This window comes from Condylura cristata, unplaced genomic scaffold (genome assembly GCF_000260355.1).
Source record: "Condylura cristata isolate star-nosed mole 26May11 unplaced genomic scaffold, ConCri1.0 scaffold00008, whole genome shotgun sequence".
NCBI lineage: Eukaryota > Metazoa > Chordata > Mammalia > Eulipotyphla > Talpidae > Condylura > Condylura cristata.
Genome location: NW_004567109.1, coordinates 698862 through 700135, shown reverse-complemented (window position 1 = coordinate 700135; position 1274 = coordinate 698862). Strand labels below are relative to the sequence as shown.

At 65.9% G+C, this 1274-nt stretch overlaps 1 protein-coding gene across 1 annotated transcript in view; it reads left to right on the top strand.

Annotated features, from left to right (window-relative positions):
* The window catches only part of NOL9 (nucleolar protein 9), a 12952-nt gene that overhangs the window by 6711 nt on the left and 4967 nt on the right, over positions 1–1274 (top strand). The window contains exons 7-8 of the mRNA XM_012722057.1: positions 59–356; positions 539–650. Of these exons, the coding sequence (XP_012577511.1) occupies positions 59–356; positions 539–650 (410 nt within the window). The remainder of the gene's footprint in view (positions 1–58; positions 357–538; positions 651–1274) is intronic.

The following is a 1274-nucleotide window of genomic DNA, read 5'->3' as shown; positions in this document are numbered from 1 at the left end:
GGCTGCGGGCTGCTCGCGGCCTGCCGCGTGACCCGCGCTGACCCGCTCCCGCCCGCAGACGACGGGCTCCTGCTGCTCGTCGACCTCGTCCGCCTGCTGTCCCCCAGCCACGTGGTGCAGTTCAGCTCCAGCCGCAGCCAGTACATGCCGCGCCTCACGCCCGACTTCGTGGACGACACGGACGGCCTGTACACGAAGAGCAAGGTCAAGGCCAGGGACAGGGGCTTCCGCCTGGCTGAATTCGCGGACGCTCTGGAGCTTGCCGACGACGACAAGGACAGCCCCGTGGTGTTCACGGGCCACAAGCTCATGTGCGTGCAGTCGGAGTTCGCGTTCAGGAAGACGTCGAGAAACAGGTGCGTCGCGTCCTGGCGGAGGCGGGCTCCCTCACTGGGCGCCGCTGAGACCCGGGGGGCCCTCAGGGAGGCTCCGGCTTCTCGGGTCACAGGAGGTGCGCTCCACGGTGTGAGGGTGGCAGGACCCGTGGGCGGGGGGCTGCGACGGTGAGGGGCCCGCTCACCGCGTCGCTCTCTTGCAGGGAGTGGCACAACAGGATTTTCCGGGACTTGGCGGTGCTGGGTTACCTGGGCCAGCTGCAGCCCCCAGTGCCAAGACCGCTCTGCCCCTTGCAAGCTCTGAAGCCCTATCAGGTGAGCGGGCGGGGCCTGTCCTGTGGGTGCTGGCCCGCCGCTGGCCGGCCTCCCGAGTCGCCTGGGAAGACGCGTGTGATGAAGGGGTCACTCGGGGGCTCCGTCCGCTTGCTTGCTTTCAAGATTTCTTTATTCCCCAGAGGCAGGGTGGGGAGCAGAACAGGCAGATCCACTGAAACTCACCGTTAAGGGGAGCAGCCGGGGGGACAGCAGAGGTCTGCCTCGCCCTGTCGGTCACTGCCTGGCCGGGGATGGACCCAGTGCCCCAGCAGCACGGCGAGCCTCAGTGCTGTGCCGTGACCCGCCGCACCGCCAGGGAGGCCCCGGCCGCGCTCCGACTCTGTGTTCCACCAGGGAGCGCTTGGGGCCTTTTCTCAACGAGCAGAGTTTTGCTTCCTTACGTGAGGGGACCTCTCTATGAACGGGGTGTTCGGGCTCCCTTCGCTTCTCGTTTAGGGTGTCTCCAAACTTGTGTCTTGCTTGTGTCTTTAAAGCGCTCGGGTTAGACGCTGGCGTTGCTGCTGCGGGTGACAGCCTGGTGTCTGTCCCTTCAGTGGTGAACCACGGCCTGTCCCCCCCCGCCCCCACTTGCTGGCTCATGTTGCATTCCTTTTTTTTTTTTTT